At 35.5% G+C, this 17,556-nt stretch overlaps 3 protein-coding genes across 5 annotated transcripts; 1 reads left to right on the plus strand and 2 right to left on the minus strand.

Moving 5' to 3' along the window:
- Window positions 1-119: 119 nt before the first annotated feature.
- On the minus strand, window positions 120-11,731 carry LOC108227384 (uncharacterized). 3 transcript variants are annotated; one of them, XM_064079303.1, is made up of 16 exons: window positions 11,427-11,731; window positions 10,239-10,327; window positions 9,816-9,933; window positions 9,563-9,709; window positions 5,947-5,978; window positions 5,724-5,806; window positions 5,460-5,641; window positions 4,521-4,582; window positions 4,284-4,392; window positions 4,071-4,190; window positions 3,014-3,133; window positions 2,299-2,419; window positions 2,064-2,220; window positions 1,351-1,423; window positions 953-1,080; window positions 120-554 (listed from the first exon to the last, which is right to left on the minus strand). In XM_064079303.1, the coding sequence occupies exons 1-16, from the start codon at window positions 11,662-11,664 to the stop codon at window positions 432-434; spliced, it is 1,902 nt and encodes a 633-aa protein (XP_063935373.1). In that variant the 5' UTR covers window positions 11,665-11,731; the 3' UTR covers window positions 120-431. The 3 variants fall into 3 exon arrangements, with proteins under 3 accessions (XP_063935373.1, XP_063935374.1, XP_063935375.1); XM_064079304.1 differs by having other exon boundaries at window positions 10,248-10,327; window positions 11,427-11,728; XM_064079305.1 differs by having other exon boundaries at window positions 10,248-10,377; window positions 11,427-11,724.
- On the plus strand, window positions 5,993-9,558 carry LOC108227383 (uncharacterized). Its single transcript, XM_064079302.1, has 3 exons — window positions 5,993-8,458; window positions 8,541-8,659; window positions 8,755-9,558. Exons 1-3 carry the CDS (start codon window positions 6,604-6,606, stop codon window positions 9,292-9,294), a joined length of 2,514 nt encoding a protein of 837 aa, XP_063935372.1. The 5' UTR covers window positions 5,993-6,603; the 3' UTR covers window positions 9,295-9,558.
- Window positions 11,732-13,406: 1,675 nt separating the features above from the next.
- Window positions 13,407-15,356, minus strand: LOC108225279 (anthocyanidin 3-O-galactosyltransferase F3GT1). Its single transcript, XM_017400111.2, has 2 exons — window positions 14,680-15,356; window positions 13,407-14,424 (listed from the first exon to the last, which is right to left on the minus strand). The coding sequence occupies exons 1-2, from the start codon at window positions 15,167-15,169 to the stop codon at window positions 13,553-13,555; spliced, it is 1,362 nt and encodes a 453-aa protein (XP_017255600.1). The 5' UTR covers window positions 15,170-15,356; the 3' UTR covers window positions 13,407-13,552.
- Between the last annotated feature and the right edge of the window lie 2,200 nt (window positions 15,357-17,556).

A 17,556-nucleotide genomic window follows, 5' to 3' on the forward strand; every position in this document is an offset into this window, starting at 1 on the left:
TATTATATATTTTTTATTTTAACTTAAGTCCAAACATATAGATTAAAAACTATATTTTACTTAAATTTTTTTTTATATACAACTTATTTTAAGTTAAGTCAAACAAATAATACTAGTGCTTCGCATAATCAAAATTTACCAATATCACTGGACATATCTGGTAATTTCTGTTCAGGTTTCCCGTAATTATATACTACATGATGTTACTGTACAGCTCTAGATATGATTTAAAAGATCAAAGAATTATAAGAACAAAAAAAATCTGATCATCTTCGATGCTATTAGGCATTAGCAACAGATACACTCTGTGACTGGGAGAAGAAAGTAAAAGTTCACATATAGGAGCAATCACCACCAATATCTCATCATTAAGGGCAGGGCATCTTTGTCTTGCAACGCTAACTCGAGGTTTCCTTCATACCTCAATGACCCTATGATAGAGCTTCGGCCATAATAGCTCGGTGTGACAGTTGCTGCTGATAAAGTTCACGGTAAATTCTGTATTTACCATCATGGTACTTCTTCACTCTTGGGTCCGTAGATGGATGAATGACCTGTCGAAATATATGTCTGTATAAGTAAATAAGACGAATCAAAGGATTTGAATAGTAAGAGATGAAGATGCAGTCCACAGCTCCCCGTCCCCTCACGAACTTACATCAGAGTTGCAATTATTATATTTTACTTCGGTAAATTGTCCTCCAACACATGATTTTTTTTCATTTTTATTATATAAGAACTTGTTTACAGCTAAAAGGACTGAAGAGTGTCATTGCCAGTTTCACATCAGATTTTAACACCCTAGACAGATCATCTTCGATACTGGAAAATCATATAAATAAAGGTTGGTCAATGATAGTATCTATCGGTCAAATTTAGTTAAAAATCCAGAGATGGACTACGAACTGATTATGTCCACAACATATAAGCAAACTTGAAGAGAAACTTATACCTGACCAGCTGCATTTAAGGCCTTCATGGCCTCACTTAGACTGGAATATTTCTTTGCCGCTACAGAACCAAGAATTGCAGCACCCAACAGAACGGACTCGCTTTCTCGTGGAAGAATGATAGGGTAACCTAAAAAAAACAAAATATGTATATTATTGTTTAAAATGTTACCTGCCACTGGATCTGTATGGATAAAGCAGGCCGTAAAATGACATGAATCAATTGAAGGGATTTATCAAGTTTCTTCAGTGATATAATAAACCTATATTATCACGTTAGCCACCAATATTTATCAGTTTTAGAAGAACAAAGTGTCTGCAGAGAATATATATAATGTGTGTGTGTGTGTGTATTTATATATATATATATATGAATGAGAGGAGAGAGGAGGGGGGAGACCAATGATATCTGCATGTTCTTGAATGTACAAGGTATTCTTTGAAAGTCCACCACAAGCAAGTAACACATTAATCTGCACAAAAAAAGATATTTAGCAAAAACATAAAAAAGATGCATACAAGGTAATAAGATAAGAAGTATTAGAATAGAAAAGGCAAGAGAGGGATTCGAGGATTCAATTTAACCAGTAATCCAGTATATATATGTATATCAAATTGACATCTTTGCGACGTTGCCTTCGGCAAACTCTTGTCCAACATTGTTTAACTATTGTTGATCAATATTTCTCATATCTATGTGCCCCACAAATATCATTAATAACTATAATGGTCTCAAATGTCCCACTTACGATGCTTAATGCCTATTGAGATAGTCTTGCAAACTTCATTAATGGCATGAATAAGTATATACTTTACTAAATGAAATGAAGAAATCTAATTATCTACACCCCAGAGACCAGTTTGAATTTATCTAATCTTGCTAGGATGAGCAAACTGAATCTCGACCACATACATTTCACATTCACATGGGAGTGGGACTAGTTATTCTACAAAACAGGGAAGGAATATCATACAGACGTATTTATAAAAACTATGCTATTATAATTTAAAATTTTCCATGTGAAAAGCCAGAGCACAAAACGAAATTAAAGAATTGATTAGCGCAACAATATTGTACACGATTCCTTGTTTATAAACAGAATGCATTCTTACTTTGTGTCCTTGAGCATTGCAATGCTCAACAATATGGCGTGTACCATATGCAATACCCTGTACTGTTGCAAGATATAGAAGTGCCAAATGTTTTTCACTTGAATCAAGAGTTAATCCACATATCATTCCTTTAGCTTTTGGATCTGCAACAGGAGACCTAAAGCCAAACTAGTTCAAAACAAGCATTTATAATTTCAAAATGAAGATATAGTTTAAAGATTATATTGGTATATACCTGTTACCATGAAAGTCTGGAAGAACATGTAAGTCGCTGGTCAAAGCAGCAAGAAAAGGAGAACCCCGATCATGCATTAATGATTCTAGTATCTTATTTAGAAGCTGAAAAGGTGAAATACCTGACAGGTATATAAAATTTGCATTAATATGGTCCAACATAACTTTAGTTATAGAAAGGACTCGTAAATCTTTCATAAGTGACTTCTGGTTATATGGCATAATTTGGAGAGTAAACAGATAGCTTTAGCAAAATGGTTTCCTCTAACACTGAACACTATTTTATTTCCACAATAGCTCTCATATTGCCCAATCGCCATATAAAATGGACAGCCTATTGCAATAGAAGAATAGAACTGTAAAACATACTCCCTTTGTTTTTTAATATATGACGTTTGACTTTTTGGCACACTTTTAAGTGCTTTGACCGGGTAGTTAAAAATATTATTTTTAAAATTTTCTTTTTCTGAATAAAAATATGTAATCAAAATTTTAATTCACAAAAAAAAATAATTAAAAATAATAATTTTACTATCCGGTCAACCCACCTAAAGATACGTGCTCAAGTCAAAAGTGACATAAAAAAACAAAGGGAGTATGTACCATGGATTTAGGAAGTGATATATATTGCTTTTAACAGATAAATCTTAACTGTAAAACATCTGTATCGTGGATATAGGAAGTGATATGTATGGCTTTTACAGATAATATCTTACTCTGAGAAGCTGCGCGATTAGCAAGGTGTGGAGAAGCAACATGATTTTCAATTATATGATCCAATAAGGCTCCAGTGGCACTCTGACCACCTTCCGATAGCCAGTACTCCGGCACCATTGCTGCGGGCATTAAAAAAGAAAAGAAAAAGAATAATATAAGAGAAAAAATGATGCTTAATGTTTACTCGTTAAATATGGAAAATTTCATTGTCACTGGTTTATATAGTCCAAAGCATCATTCTGCAGCAAATAGTGATCATTTAACATGTTTAGAACCTCTGTTCTGTCATGACATCTATCCTTACTTAAAAAGATGTAATAACAAATCAACTCCCTCAACTGATCATTAGAACATTCGAAGATGAAAATAGAGTAAAAAGAACAAGTAATAGGAAAACTAACTTCTGGTAAGCCATATCTTAGATGTTAAACGGGTATGTAAACTAATTACCAACATACAGAAACATGGTTCTCAGTGCCCCTACAAGGGGGCCAGTTTCTGAATAGTGATATCAGATAGCAACTACAGAATTGTGCTCACCAGACACAAAGGTGGAAAATACTCTTCAAGGTAATTGATGAGTAAGAGAACAAATCAAAAAACCATTATTTTTTTATCCAAATGGCTATGGAATCCGTGGCTATATTTTATACTGTTTCTGCAAGATTGAAGTCCAGCAAGAATGTTGGGTGCTTCTCTGCTTGACAGGAAATATAGAATAAATTTAGTGGAGTCTATTACTTTTCCTTTAATGTACACAAAAGAGAGACACCTAAATGACTATCAAGCCCTCAATCAAGTTACACCATTTCTTTAAGTATGCTTATTCTTATACAACCTCTGCCATGAGAAGGAAGTTATTTCAATTTTGACATTTGTGTTTTCAATATGAATTTCGTAAACTGGGGCATTAATGAGACAGGGCGACTGGCAACCTGTCCTTGACTACTAACAGAGTAACAGTACAGAACACATTTTTTGAATGCTAAATTTATTTTAAAGTCATATATACCAAAAATATACAAAGGTGGACCTTCCAAATGCCCACGAGTATACCTGACCAGTACGGTCCCCAGACCCCTGCGATAAACAACTTGCTTCGCGACACAGCCATGTGGCAAGTTGATGTTCCACATACTAAAACCATCCTCTGGCATATAGTATCAGCATCTATATCTGGATATAAATCATATTATCAATAATAGAAAGAGGAAGAAGGTTAGGCACCCTATCATAAAAAATAACACCATAATGGCAATTTGCAATTACCTTCAGACTTCGAGTCTGCTTCAGGCACACTTTCCATAACACCAACACCACCAGCGTGAGCATCAATCAGAGAAGTTCCCACTGGTGTTCCAGCCAACAGATCCAGTTCCTGTTATAGAACTATTAGCATAATAACATTGTAAAATTTAGACAAGCAATGATGCAATCATATGCTGGGACAAAAAAAGGTGCTTATTAACTATAATCCTCAAGGAAGCAACGCATAAGATATCGTACATTCGCAGCATCAACTGTGAGACCGCTGCCTAGAGCATGACCAGGGAAAGCCACACTTCTTCCTGCACAAATATAAATATTACACAAACCATATATATGGGCCACAAACAAAGTATGCAAAGCCAAAGAGAGCCTGAAAGTCACATAGACATAGGTCACATTTATTATCTTTATGGACAGAAACAGGTCTGCTAGCTGAGATTTAATTTCCTAATTTAGTATCAATGTCTGAGCTAGGGAATAACCAACAGAGATGGAGGTAATGGGATACGGGATACACACAGATACCATTCCTGAAACCCCCAAAATTTTGTAACTCTTGTAATTAAGGTATAAATTTGGCATGTGATAACTTTTGTCCCTCCAAAATTTGCATATATGCATATAGATTCTAAGCATTTCATAAAAGAAAATGATAGCTATTATATAATTTCTATAGATACAGATATAGTGACTAGGCCACTAGGGTATATTAATAAAACTTTTGAGTTTCCATATTTATTAATTAATAAATATATATTACATTTTCAGTATGCAAGATTTTAAAAGATTTGAACCCCCATCTCCACCCTGTCTCTTTGAAAAAATCAAATCTCATACTGCCAATATAGATAAAGATATAGTAACTAAGGTATATTTGTAAATATTTTGAGTTTCCAAACATATATATTAAATTTTCGGCATGTAAGATTTTAAAAGATTTTAACTGAAGAAAGAGACTTCTCCGCTGTTCATGAAATTGAAGTGCGGAAAAGTAAAATGCTAAAACTATCAAACACCATAGCAAATTATATACAAGTATCTTAGTCCATCAATGGCCCCCCTGAAGATGCACTGGTTTCACATTTTGACAGGAAAATCTGATAGAACAGCTCAGCTCAATCCCAAGTCCCATTGATATTACAAAATATGTTATCTCGATGAGAAAAGAACACATACCTATTTTGGCATGATGTGCTTCCATAAGATCACCTAAGCCAATCTCTTCCCAGAACTCATCATCCCATCCACAAGCTTCCATATTTCGGAGATCTTTTTTGTTGACTTCCATGTGTGCATGACCAAGATATGTCCATTTGCAAACAGTGGTGCACAGACTCCTAGTATCATCTCCTGTTGCTCTAAAAAAGAGAATGAGGGTAAGTTCCCATATAATGTAAAATTATAGTATCAAATCCTAAGGGAGGGAAATCAACAGTACACCTGTAAGACAGCCAATCACTCAAGTCCATCCACCTAAACACCATTGACCAAGATTCTTGAAGATTTTCTTTCACCCATAGAAGCTGCGAGAGCATCTTGCATAAGTCCTTATTTCAAACTTTGCAAACACAAGTATCACTGTATCAGTGTTCTAAGTGCACCTTACAAACATCAGAATAACAAGCATAGGATAATCTAGGTTCTTAACTAGCTACCAAAATACCTTTGGAGGCTGCATTTCAGGGGAAACAGCTCCACCAGAGCATAGTTGTTAAGACGTCGCCTAGGCGTCGCCTAGGCGCCGCCTAGGCGGCAAGGCGGTAAAATATGTCAAGGCGTCCGACCCGTCTTGATTTTTAGTGGGTAGGCGACGCCCAGGGCCGCCTAGGCGGATAAGACGACGCCTTTCTCGCCTTTTCTCGTCTAATTCGTCTTAGTTTCTGACCCGGTCCAGCCCAAATAATTTTTGACCCGGTCCAGCCCAATTATCCAGGCCCAGCCCAACACGTGTATCTTATAACTTATATGTTATAACAGCAGCCGTCATAACCCTAATTTTCAACGAACTAGAGAGAGAAACACGAGACTACGGGATAGAAATTAATCAATCAGGTATTCTTTCTTCTTTCATTCTTCTTTGATTCTTCTTCTTTTCTCTTACACACACACACACTATTCTTTTTTTCCTTGTTCTCTTACATATATATAGATATATATATGTATATACCTGTGTGTATATATATGTATTATATTTATGAGATATGTATGTAGAAACATATATGTGTGTACATAAGTATACATTTATAACACATAATTATATACATAACATACACTTGTATATATAACACATAAAGCATGTCTATTTTTGATAGTGTTTGTAATGGCTGAATCCGGAAAGAGTAATGAAGTAATTGATCCCAAAACTGATCCTAAACATAAGGCTAAGTCAACTGATCCCGGATGGAAGTATGGATATTGGCCTGATCCACAAGTGAAAGGCTGTATTGAATGTATTCTTTGTGGAAAACAAGTAAAACAGGGGATCAATAGACTCAAGCAACACTTGACTGGTAATTATGCCGATATAAGCAAGTGTCCGAATGCAACAACTGAAATCAGGAGAGAAATGCAAGAAGCATTGATAAGCAAGAAAAGGAAACAACCTGTCATATTAGATGACTATGGTGATGAAGGCAGTGACGAGGTTCAAGAGATATCAGGCCATACTACTCAATCAACCGGCGCCTCTGCATTTTTTCCCGTTCCAAGTTCCGGGACTTCTGCAAAAAGAAAAAGAGCAGGAACTCTCTATGAGTTTGCAAAACCTCAAGCTCCACCTCCAAAGCCTACAAAAACCATTGCATCTATCTTAAGGAAGACTCCTGAAGAAGTTGTTCATGATAGGCATCGCAAGGATTTAAAACAAACTACTTTGGACAATATTCGGAGGACACCTGAAGAAAAGGAAAGGGTGCATATACACATTGCAAAGTTCTTCTACGCATGTGGAATACCGTTTAATGCTGCAAACTCGAGACATTATGAAGTGATGATTGAGTCAGTGGGCCAATATGGACCTGGTTTAGTTCCTCCATCTTATCACCAACTAAGAGTCCCTTTGCTTGAAAAGGTGAAGAAACAAACTGACCAGCTACGATTGAAACATGAAAGTGCTTGGAAAAAATATGGATGTACCCTCATGTCAGATGGATGGACAGATAGAAGAGGCAGGCACCTGATTAATTTCCTTGCAAATAGCCCAGATGGAACATTTTTTATGGGTTCTGTGGATGCTTCGAGTGAGTCACACGATCATTTGATGTTGGCAGACTTGTTACAAGCCAAAATTGAAGAGATCGGAAAGGAGTATGTGGTTCAAATCGTAACTGATAATGGTGCTAACTACAAGAAGGCAGGTCAATTACTAACAACGGAAAGATTCCCAACAATGTTTTGGACTCCTTGCGCTGCTCACTGCATAGATTTGATGTTGGAGGATGTCGGTAGCTACAAAGTATTTGATGCCACAATCAAGAACGCAAAAAGGATAACAACATTTATTTATAGGCATGGTCGTCTTCATAATGCAATGAAGGTTAAAACAGGAGGCAGAGAACTTGTGAGACCTGGAGCGACTAGATTTGCCACATCTTTTCTCACACTGCAGTGTTTATTCAAATTCCAAGATGCATTGAGGCAGCTCTTTGTAAGTGAGGACTGGAGCAGGTCAAGTTTGGCTAAAACAGAGGCTGGAAAACAGGTTTATGACTTGATTATGTCAACTGCACTATGGAATAATATTGCAAATTGTATCAGGGCTGCACAACCGCTTCTTGTTGCCTTGAGAGTAGTCGATGCTGATGAACAACCAGCAATGCCAGAACTTGTTGTTGCTATGGAACATGCCAAGAAAACTATCAAAGATTCTTTTGAAAACAATGCATCACTTTGCAAATTTGTTATTGACATCATTGAGAAACGCTGGGATACGCAGATGGGGGTTCAAATACATGCTGCTGGTTTGTTTTTAAATCCTGGAAAGTTCTTTGACATACAAGAGAAAGACTATCGTAATGCTTGCAAACTCCGGGAAGATTTCAATGATGTTTTGGAGAAGATGGTGCCTGATATTGAGACTAGGAATTTGGTAAGTAACCAAACTGATAACTACGAGCATACGAGAGAGAACTTTGCAAGACAAATGGCAATTGATCAAAGAAAAACGAAGAGTCCTCGTAAGTAAACCTAGTACTTCAGTATTCCATTTAATATAACTATGAGCAGGTCACTTAATTTTTTATATATTGAATATGTTAGTTGACTGGTGGAGTGCTTTTGGGGGTCGCGCACCTGACCTAGCAATGATAGCGAAACGGATTGTTGGCCTTTGCTGCTCTTCATCAGGCTGTGAGCGAAACTGGAGCACCTTTGAGTTTGTAAGAACATTCATTTTACATTTTAGAAATTAGTTGCTTAGCACCAGTTGGAGATTTACGATTTATACCATTTTATTTCTTTGCATATTGTATAGATTCACACTAAAAGAAGAAATCGCTTGGAACATAAGAGGCTGAATGATCTCGTGTATATCCAGTACAATGAAAAGATTGCAGAGCGATTCCAAAAGCGCCGTGAGCTTGGAGATAAGTTCGATCCAATTGCGCTCGAAGACTTTAACTGGAGTGGTGAATGGGTAGGTAATGCAGATGGTGATTCTGTTCATCCTGGAGAAGATCTGCTATGGGAACATGTTGTTATAGCTGCTGGTCCGGCAAGTGCAGTGCGTAATCTTCGTAATAGAAATCGTGATAAAGGTGGCGAAACTAATACAAACACCAGGGAGATTTTATCATATAATCGACATCGTAATGGTGCAGGTTCTTCTCGTGCGCACACTTCACGTACTTTTCACTTGCACGATTCTGAAAGTGAAGAAGTCCAGGACAATGACATATTGTCAAATGAAAATGATGACGAAGATATTGATGATGATTACGGGGAAATACCGAGTGCAACTCAAAGTCGACCCGGAAATGAAGAACAGCCTTTTCTTGATGATTTTATCATCTAGTTTATCATAGTTTTCTTGTAGAAATTACTAGATTTGTATGTTTTAGACCTGTTCCTCTTAACTTTATATAATATTTACTTTTGGTATTTAATTATAGTTAATCTATGCTATTTTATTATAACATATAAATATATGTATATAAAAAATATAATCAATATATTATTAAACGTATAATCCGTCTAATTACCGCCTAGGCGCTCGCCTAACCGCCTAGGCAGTTAGGCGGTGGACTATCGTCTAGCCTCGCCTTTACGCCTTAACAAGTATGCACCAGAGTACTGTAGTACTGGTGAATTAGAGGAATTAATCCTCTCAGCTTGGTTCACAGCTCTATGATCCATCCATACGATAACATTTCTTCTTGCATCACCACTCCAGGAAACTGTTACAGGTTCACCATCGGAATCGACAGCAACTGCGACACAGAAATCTATTTTATCAGTCTTTATCTAATACAAGTACAACTAACACTACTTATCAAAATAACAAAATTAAAAATATCAGCCAAAGATACTAAATACCGAGGGAACAAGTAGCTGCAAAACCCAATCCTTTTACTTCATTTGCATTAACTTTCGCAAGGGAACGTGCAGATTTAACAGCGGAACATACAGCAAGCCATATATCAGTAGAAGATTGCTGAAATTGGAGAAAATTAAAAGTCAGCTAAATATGGTAATATATTTATGCAACACAATCGCTTGCTTGTGTTCTTCCAAAATCAAAACTATTTGGGCAATTGACAAGGATAGAAAAAATATCTTTCGATTGACAATTGCCTAGCAAATCAATTAAATAGGCACTATAAGGCTTGTTTGTTTTTGTTGAATATAATCAAGTGTCCAGAACTTGATAGAAAGTTGTAACGCAACAAAGTTTCGCCATGTCCTGGATAATCAAATCTGCAGGTAAATGCTGTACTGAAACTACAGTAATGTCCAAACCTTTAATACCTCAATACAATCGCCTTGCTTCCAGATTTGAATCGGGCTACTAGCAGAACCTAGGAGTTTTCCGCTCTCGTCAAATAGACCTATGCCAAACCAAAAATGTCACCATCAACTGCGCCTCTTAGACTCTTACCTGGCATGTCAAGCCTGTGTGTTTCATGCATTTATAGAAATATAGCATATAGAGGGCCCAATATGATTTACATGTGGGTTGTCCCAGAAATAGTCAAAACTCAAAAGTTATTTCAACATACTACAACAGGAACAATTAATAACAATATTGGGGTTACAAACCAATTATAACAGGTCCTTTTTGAAGTATCAACAGAGATAGAAACTAGCCGCAAAACAATTTGATAGGTGCAATTACGCATAACAATACACTTGGCCAAATTTATCACAACATGGGACCACACAGTTAAGTGGACATTTTAGGAAGTTTGTCAAGAACGGCTAAACCTCTACCAACTTGTTGCAGAAGGACAAGTTATCGTGGACACAAAAGACTACCAAAGCTTGAAAGTTAACATATGAGACATGACGTAGGATAAGTATAGAAAAGGGTTGAAATTAGGGGATGGAAACACAAATGTTTCCTCGAATATGTCATATAATTAACTTCGCCTAATATTGGAACCTCCTTATATGTTTAGTAACACCTTAGTCATCTGATTCCTAACAGTTAAGTACACTATAAAATTAAATTCTGGAATATTCCCAATCAGATCATACAGATATTTAGTTCTAAATACACTCATGTCTATAAAGATATAAAAATGATTAACAACTTATTAATTCGTACTTCTCATCAAGACATTAAAGTCATACTCGTATATTGAAACTACTTGATCACTCCACACCAGGTACTCCGGAAAGTGATGTACTAACTCAATTACTAGCACAGTTTCTCCAGAGGAACTGACATTAACACAGTGCAGCTCTAGCACGAAAAGGAGCTCATAAAATTCCACATAAATTACTTTCGTGCAGTTCTGTTAAATTCTGTTAATATACTCAACCACATATTTCATAACCCTAGCATAAATGCAAACACATTAATAACTAACATCTCGCGAAAATAATTGTTCCGCACTCTTTTAAATTTAAATTTACTAAAACTACAAAACACGTGTTCTCGAACTAAAACTGTTTACGATTAATAAAGTGAGAGGGTAAAGGGACCTGCACGGGCGCTACCAGTGCCAACATCGATACCGAGAAAAACGGAGCGGCACGGAGAGGAGGAAGACATCGAGAAAGAGGGGATTGGGCGAGTGGGAGAGGGGATTGGAGAGAGGATTTGATGAACGTAACCGTCTCGGTCCTGTGGGGATAGAAACGGCGTCGTATCGGTTGTTGAAATTCTCTGTGGCTCTGTCATTATTGGATCGATTTTGTATATATCTCTTTTGTTTATCATTTTTACTTTTCAGATTGGGGTTTTAATTTACTGCGGTGAGTTGTGTAAAGAATGATCAGTTAAATTAGCAGGTGGGATCTGGGATTTGCAGAATGGAAACTTGTGTTTTTTTTAGCAACAGAAAAGTCATCTGAATCGGTATGCGCAAAAACCCCATCAGACGGGTTTGAACCGGAGCCTACAAAATTCGGATTTTTTTAATAAAAACTAATACTCCCTCCGTCCCCCTCATTTGTTTACATTGGGGGACGGGGGCTCGGCACGCATTCTAATGCTCTCGTAAAATGTAGTTCGGTAATTTATTTTGAACTTTTTTTTCTTCTGTATAAAAATTTGATGTTTAAATTTTTATACAAAAAAGAAAAAATTTAAAAATAAGCTATAGAACTATGTTTTATATGCGCATTAAAATGCGTGTCGAGCAGTGTGAAAAAACTGTAAACAAATGAGGGGGACAGAGGGAGTATGGATTTTCCTTTAAAAAACTAATATAGATTATATATTTAGCGGATTGAAGGATCAGATTTTCACAAAGTATTTGAGTTCATTAGAGGGGTTCATTAGAACTTCCAAAAAATATTTGAGTTCACTACGGTTGTTGAGATAATGTATTCGCTTTTAATTTCGTATACGTAGATATATATTTCCTCTGTCCTAAACTAAAAGTCCCCCTACTAGTACTCCCTCCGTCCCCTCCAATTTTTATCGTTTGAAATGAAGGGCTCGGCACGCATTTTAAGACTCATATAAAATATAGTTCTATAACTTATTTTTATAATTTTCTTTTTCTGAATAAAAGTTTAAACATTGAATTTTTATTCAGAAAAATAAAATTTTAGAAATAAGCTATGGAACAATACTTTATATGAGTCTTAAAATGCGCCGAACACTCCATCGTAAACGATAAGAATTTGAGGGGACGGAGGGAGTAGTTTTTAAGAAAATTAAATTGATCAATGTTTGATTAAATATTAAACATAATTATATATATATATATATATTATTTAATATAATAAATGATTACACTTCAAAATATATTAAATATAGTTTTCAATTGTATTTTTTGTTTATCTTCATTATTTAATATTCAGGCAAAATTTAGTCAAATTAATCACTACAACGTCGGAAAAAATATATATTATGAGAAAGAGCGAGTAAACGATCAACTAGATATAATTGAAATAAAAATTAAGATAAATTTCTTTATGAAATTACTGACCCACCCACGATTCATCAAAAAAATTTCATCAAGCCACGCCTATCAAAATTTTTTTAAAATTGCAATTCAAAAAAACACAGATCATTTGCTGGTGGAGTTTAATATATTGAAGTTAAAATTCTAAAGCAAAAAACTCGGTGATTGATATAATATTAACGATATACTTAAATATTCTTATTAAAACATATACTATCATTTTAGCGACAGTAATGTTCTTGGGCCTTTGGCCTAAGTTTACTAAGGGCAAGAGTGTCAAAGCAATTTTTGTTAGCACCCTTGTTGTAAATGCTCTAAGAGCAAGTCCAAGAGTGCCTCAAATTGTTGTCCTAAATTAAAATTTAAGGCATTTGATAAAAAAGACTGCTCCAACAATGTCCTAGTGATGCTTTATATCACTAGGACAACTTCTTCAAGCCCTATTTTTGAGGCACTCTCTCTCCTTGCCTTATCCCATATTTTATAATAAATTTCTATCTACACCCTCTTTCTCTCTCTACTTTATATTTTATTTTAATGATGAAAGTGAACTTTTAATAATAAAATATTAAACAAATAGAGAAAATAAGGCACATTGTTGTAGTTGAAGTTGGTTGAATATGTCCTAAACTACTAAGACATAATTTTTTATATTATATTTAGGGCTTCAACTAGGACACTGTTGGACTTGCTCTAAGCGGTGATCATTTCTAGCAGGCGTTGAAAATTTTGAGTTGAGCTGCCATGAGGTCCAACAGCCTCGATTGCAAGCTCCTTGTAAGCTGTGGCTTGTTTGCTAAACATTTTTCCTTTCTCCTGCAACAAAACTTGTTGCAGGGCATCCATAGCTCCTTCTTTCGTAAACATTCCCCCACCTATCCGCACCCCAATTTTGTACACATTTTCAATCATCCATGTGTTGAGTGATTGATCTCCCAAGAAGGGTCTGCAGATGAGTGGCACACCAGCTGCAATACTCTCCATCACCGAGCCCCATCCGCTATGAGTTATGAAAACTCCGGTAGCAGGATGAGATAAAACTTGAACCTGCGGTGCCCATGCCACAATTTTCCCGAGCTCACGAGTCCTCTCCAGAAATCCTGAGGGCAAATATTTCTTGAGATCATCTTTCATAGACCAAAGAAATGGAGTAGCGCTTGCTTCTAGAGCTTCAGCCAATGCGACTATTTCATTTTCTGGGAGCTTAGCCCTGGTACCGAAACCAATGTATGCTACAGACTTGGGATGATGCTTTTCGAGCCATGGTAAGCAGCCATATTCATCGGAAACTGATGACTGTGGGGGAGATTCAAGGCTAATGGGACATATAGAGAAGACTTGCTTAAACTTGGATTTGAGGTTTTTGATGAGATCAGGATCTAGCTCCTCAAAGGAGCTTATGACAAGAGCATCTGCCCGAACTAATTCTTCTCCCATTTTATACAGCATTACGAAGAAAGGCCACTCTAGGTTCCCAAATATAATCCCAGCAGGCAAGTCACCAATTCTGAAGCCCAAAAATCCAGGAATGAAGTTGAGCTTCTCATTCATACGGCCTTCATTGCCTACACCAGAAATTGAGATTAAATACTAATTGCCCAACCTTAATGTTCAATTGAATTGTGCAACTCATATTTTATCTTAAACAAAATTTGATCAAGGTAGTAAATGTAAATACAGTAAGGATTCTGGTAAGCCCTCCTCCCAACACGTTGAGGTTTTGGGAGAATTGTGTCTTAACCCCCCTCATATGAGCTCAGGCTCCAACATCTCGAAATTTTAGGAGAACTGACTTAAATTGTAACGAACAAGAAAATTACCTTCAACTCCAAGTGTTTGGCGGATAAGATCAGTATAAATCTGAATGCTAAGCGAGCAAGCGCCAGCAGTCCAAAACGGCACCCACGGCACACCAATCTCTTGTGCTAAATCACAAGAAAACCACAAAAATGCATCAGCCAAGATGCACGTTATCTTCCTGTCAGAATTCAGTGTCACCTCCTCCACGCCACGGCGCAACTCATCAGCTGCAATAGCCAAAAACAAGTTGATATCCTCCATCGGTTTCCCCACAAACACATAATTCTCAGCTACGCCGTCGTGTATGTCATGAGGAACTATGTTACTAGTTGAAGTAGTTGAGGTTTTCGAAAATAAAGAGCGGTTAAATTCGGCAGTGCAGAAAAAAGTGAATTTTACGCGAGGCGCCGCCTCTGCCAGCCTCTTAACGAAGCCGAAGAGGAGAGCGGGGTGCGATGCGAACGGAAAAGTAAGAACGGCAACATGAGGCTCCGGAGATAATGTGGCCATTGTTTAAAAATGTGTTGATTGCAGGGGTTTGTTTCAGTTTGTATGCGCATGTATATTGTGTTTCGGAGGTGGTAGGCTGTCGATTTATGAATGATGCTGCGTAGTAAACGTGGTGATGTCCTACTTACCGTACTACTACTTAGCAAGAAGCAATAATTGTGGTTTGTTGGAACGGATGGCTTAGGATACCAGAGCGTTGCAGTCTGGTTCATTGGCCTCATAAATGCTGGAGGCAAGGACAGCAGGTGCAATATGCGTGCTTCAAAGGTTTTGACTTTTGATCGAGGATGTCGAATTAATTATTTTTTTTTTTTAAACAAAAGTGTTAATCTAATAATCGAAAGTCATACGGCATCTGCACCAATAATGGAGTCGAACAAACTGGAAATTGCAATCGCATGTTCTCACGAAAAGACAGTTAAACGATATTTTGAAGATAAAGTATATACAAATACAAATATCCGCTTCATGCATCCTCGTTAAATCACCGGTACCCTCTTCATCATGCTCTAATATAGTACTCGTTTGAGCTATCGACCAGAACTGCGATTCCGTGCAAACTTTCATCATCTAATTAAATTTAAAATTTTGTACAGCTAATATGATATTCCCTCAGTCTAGTCAAATTGTTTACGAACTGTTTGCACGTATTTTCAAACTCTTGTAAAATATAGTTCTATAACGTATTTTGAATTGTTTCTCTTTTTGAATAAAAGTTTAAATGTCAAATTTTTTTTCGGGAATTTATTTTTGAATTGTTTCTCTTTTTGAATAAAAGTTTAAATGTCAAATTTTTTTCGGGAATTTATTTTCTTAAAAAAATATATTACGTAAGTATACATTAGGGTTAATTATCAAGTTGATCACTGAAGTAGACTCAATGTATCAAGTTGGTCACTGAACTCAAAACGGTATCAAGATGGTCACTAAAGCGGCCATAAATATCAAACAAGTACCTTAAAATATAAGTTCAAGCAGTAAAAATATTATTTATAAAGTTTTACATATTATTTTTGAATGTTACCAAAACCAAGTATAAAGTGATGACATCTAATATTTATGACAAAAAATTTAGATTTTATCAAGTTTATTTATTATTTATTTTTAATTAAAACAAATAAATAACTATATAATAAAATATAAATAATAAATAAACTTGATAAAATATAAATATATTATTTTAAATACTAGAAGTCATAACCTTTTAGTTGGTTGTGGTAACATTTTAAAATAATGTGTCAAACTTTATAAATAATATTTTTAGTGCTTGAACACATATTTCAAAGTATTTGTTTGATACTTATGGTCACTTCAGTGACCATCTTGATACCGTTTTGAGTTCAGTGACCAACTTGATACATTAAGCCCATTTCAGTGACCAACTTGATAATTAACCCGTATACATTATAGGGAGGCTAAAAATGTGTGCCAAAAACTAACATAAAGAACCTGGTGGAACAGAGGGAGTAATTGAGATGAGATGTTTTAATTGATGTTATTCTTGTGAATACATAAACTCATTCTAATTAAAATTTAACATATATTATTTCATGAATGTGCGTAAAGTATTATTCTTTTGATCAAATATGCAGAGAGATTTTTATAGAACTTTGAGACTATACGGTACTGAATTAAAAATTGCGAATTTAATTATAGGAGTTACTGGGCTTTTCGAGATGATGATAAATTGTGGATCTTCTTACAGTGGCCCGATACTGATCACAGTCCACAGATGACCACATGTGAAAGTGAATCCCAACTGAGCTTCATCTGCATCTTAAAAAATGACAACTGTTTGAATGGGCTTACGGGCTTATATATGGATAATATTTGTGTAAAAAAATCTTAAAATTGGAAATCTTGATTTTTTAATAATTTACTTTTTTTTGAAATTATATTTTTATAAAAATGCAAAGGATCATTTTAAAAAATAAATTATTATATTTAGTATTATATTAATAATTTTAATAGTTTTAAATATCAAAATATTTATTCAAACATATAGATTAAAACTATTTTTTATTTATAAATAATTTACAATTGTAAATAATACTGTAAAAACTTTTTTATTGACTCAATAAATACTTTTTTAAGTAAGTCAAATCAGAACATTGGTTAGGTTGGTTAGGACGTTAGGTTAGAGCAACTCAATGCAAACTCTTCAGATTTAGGGGTTAGGATCAACAATCAGTCCTCCAAGCAACTTCCTATCCCCTAAAAATTTTAGGGGAGAGAAACTCATCCCCTTATTTGAGGGAGCAAAAAACTATAATACCACATCATCAATATTACTTATAATATAACATATATTTACTCTAACTCTACCTCTTCTCACGTATATTACCTTAAATATTAAATAAATACGAATTTTTAAATTATAAGTAACA

Source organism: Daucus carota, chromosome 6 (assembly GCF_001625215.2).
Source record: "Daucus carota subsp. sativus chromosome 6, DH1 v3.0, whole genome shotgun sequence".
NCBI lineage: Eukaryota > Viridiplantae > Streptophyta > Magnoliopsida > Apiales > Apiaceae > Daucus > Daucus carota.